The following is a 709-nucleotide window of genomic DNA, read 5'->3' on the forward strand; positions in this document are numbered from 1 at the left end:
CGATGGTGGGGCATAAGAGATAATAAGAAAGGTGGGGCGTAGAGAGGGGGGGAGACTGGCCGGCGGAGGAGTAGCCCCCCCCCTCTACTGTAGGGAAGGGGGGGTCGGAAGGGCGGCGGATAGAGGGAGCTGACGATTCTCCTGGTCTGATTAATTGTTGAACTTTAGCACACAATTTGTCTCTGTAACGCAGCAGCCATCATCAATGTACGATGGTCGGCCATGGATTAATATTACAAGCGATATTTATATACCTTGCCGGGCGAAGTGGATAAACAAGCCGTCAGTTAAACAATGTAGGCGTAGAGGCAAGCGTCGCTGGGACAAACAGGAACAAACAGGGTGTCGCGGGCTGGACCGACGATGAATCATGGCTTATAGGTAAACATTGGAATAATTGAACACATCCTCTGATGGGCCGGTCACTGCCGTCCGCTCCTGCGCGCCTGCCTCCACCTGGCGCAGCATGCCCACGGAGTCAAGGGTGTGCTGACACTCGCGATGGCTGTGGTGAATGGGCGTTGTGTCGTATGTGGTGGCGCTTTCGTTTACTGAGTAGGCTTGATGTTGTGTAATACAATAGTACAGAACAGGATAAATATCTCATTACTAACCTTTCTAGCGGACCCACTGGTTCCCGGCTGCGATGGACGAGCATGGGTAGGGCATCCCCGAGGGCACGGCCATCTGAGGGGTGTCGGGGTGCCCA

General features: G+C 54.2%; 1 protein-coding gene across 1 annotated transcript in view; it reads right to left on the reverse strand.

Moving 5' to 3' along the window:
- Positions 1 to 709, reverse strand: part of LOC119587143 (forkhead box protein O-like) — a gene marked incomplete at its 5' end in the record, with an annotated part of 57932 nt that overhangs the window by 52741 nt on the left and 4482 nt on the right. Inside the window, 1 exon segment of the mRNA XM_037935899.1 lies at positions 615 to 709. Within this exon segment, the coding sequence (XP_037791827.1) occupies positions 619 to 709 (91 nt within the window).

The sequence above is a fragment of the Penaeus monodon genome, chromosome 22 (genome assembly GCF_015228065.2).
Source record: "Penaeus monodon isolate SGIC_2016 chromosome 22, NSTDA_Pmon_1, whole genome shotgun sequence".
Taxonomy (NCBI): Eukaryota; Metazoa; Arthropoda; class Malacostraca; order Decapoda; family Penaeidae; genus Penaeus; species Penaeus monodon.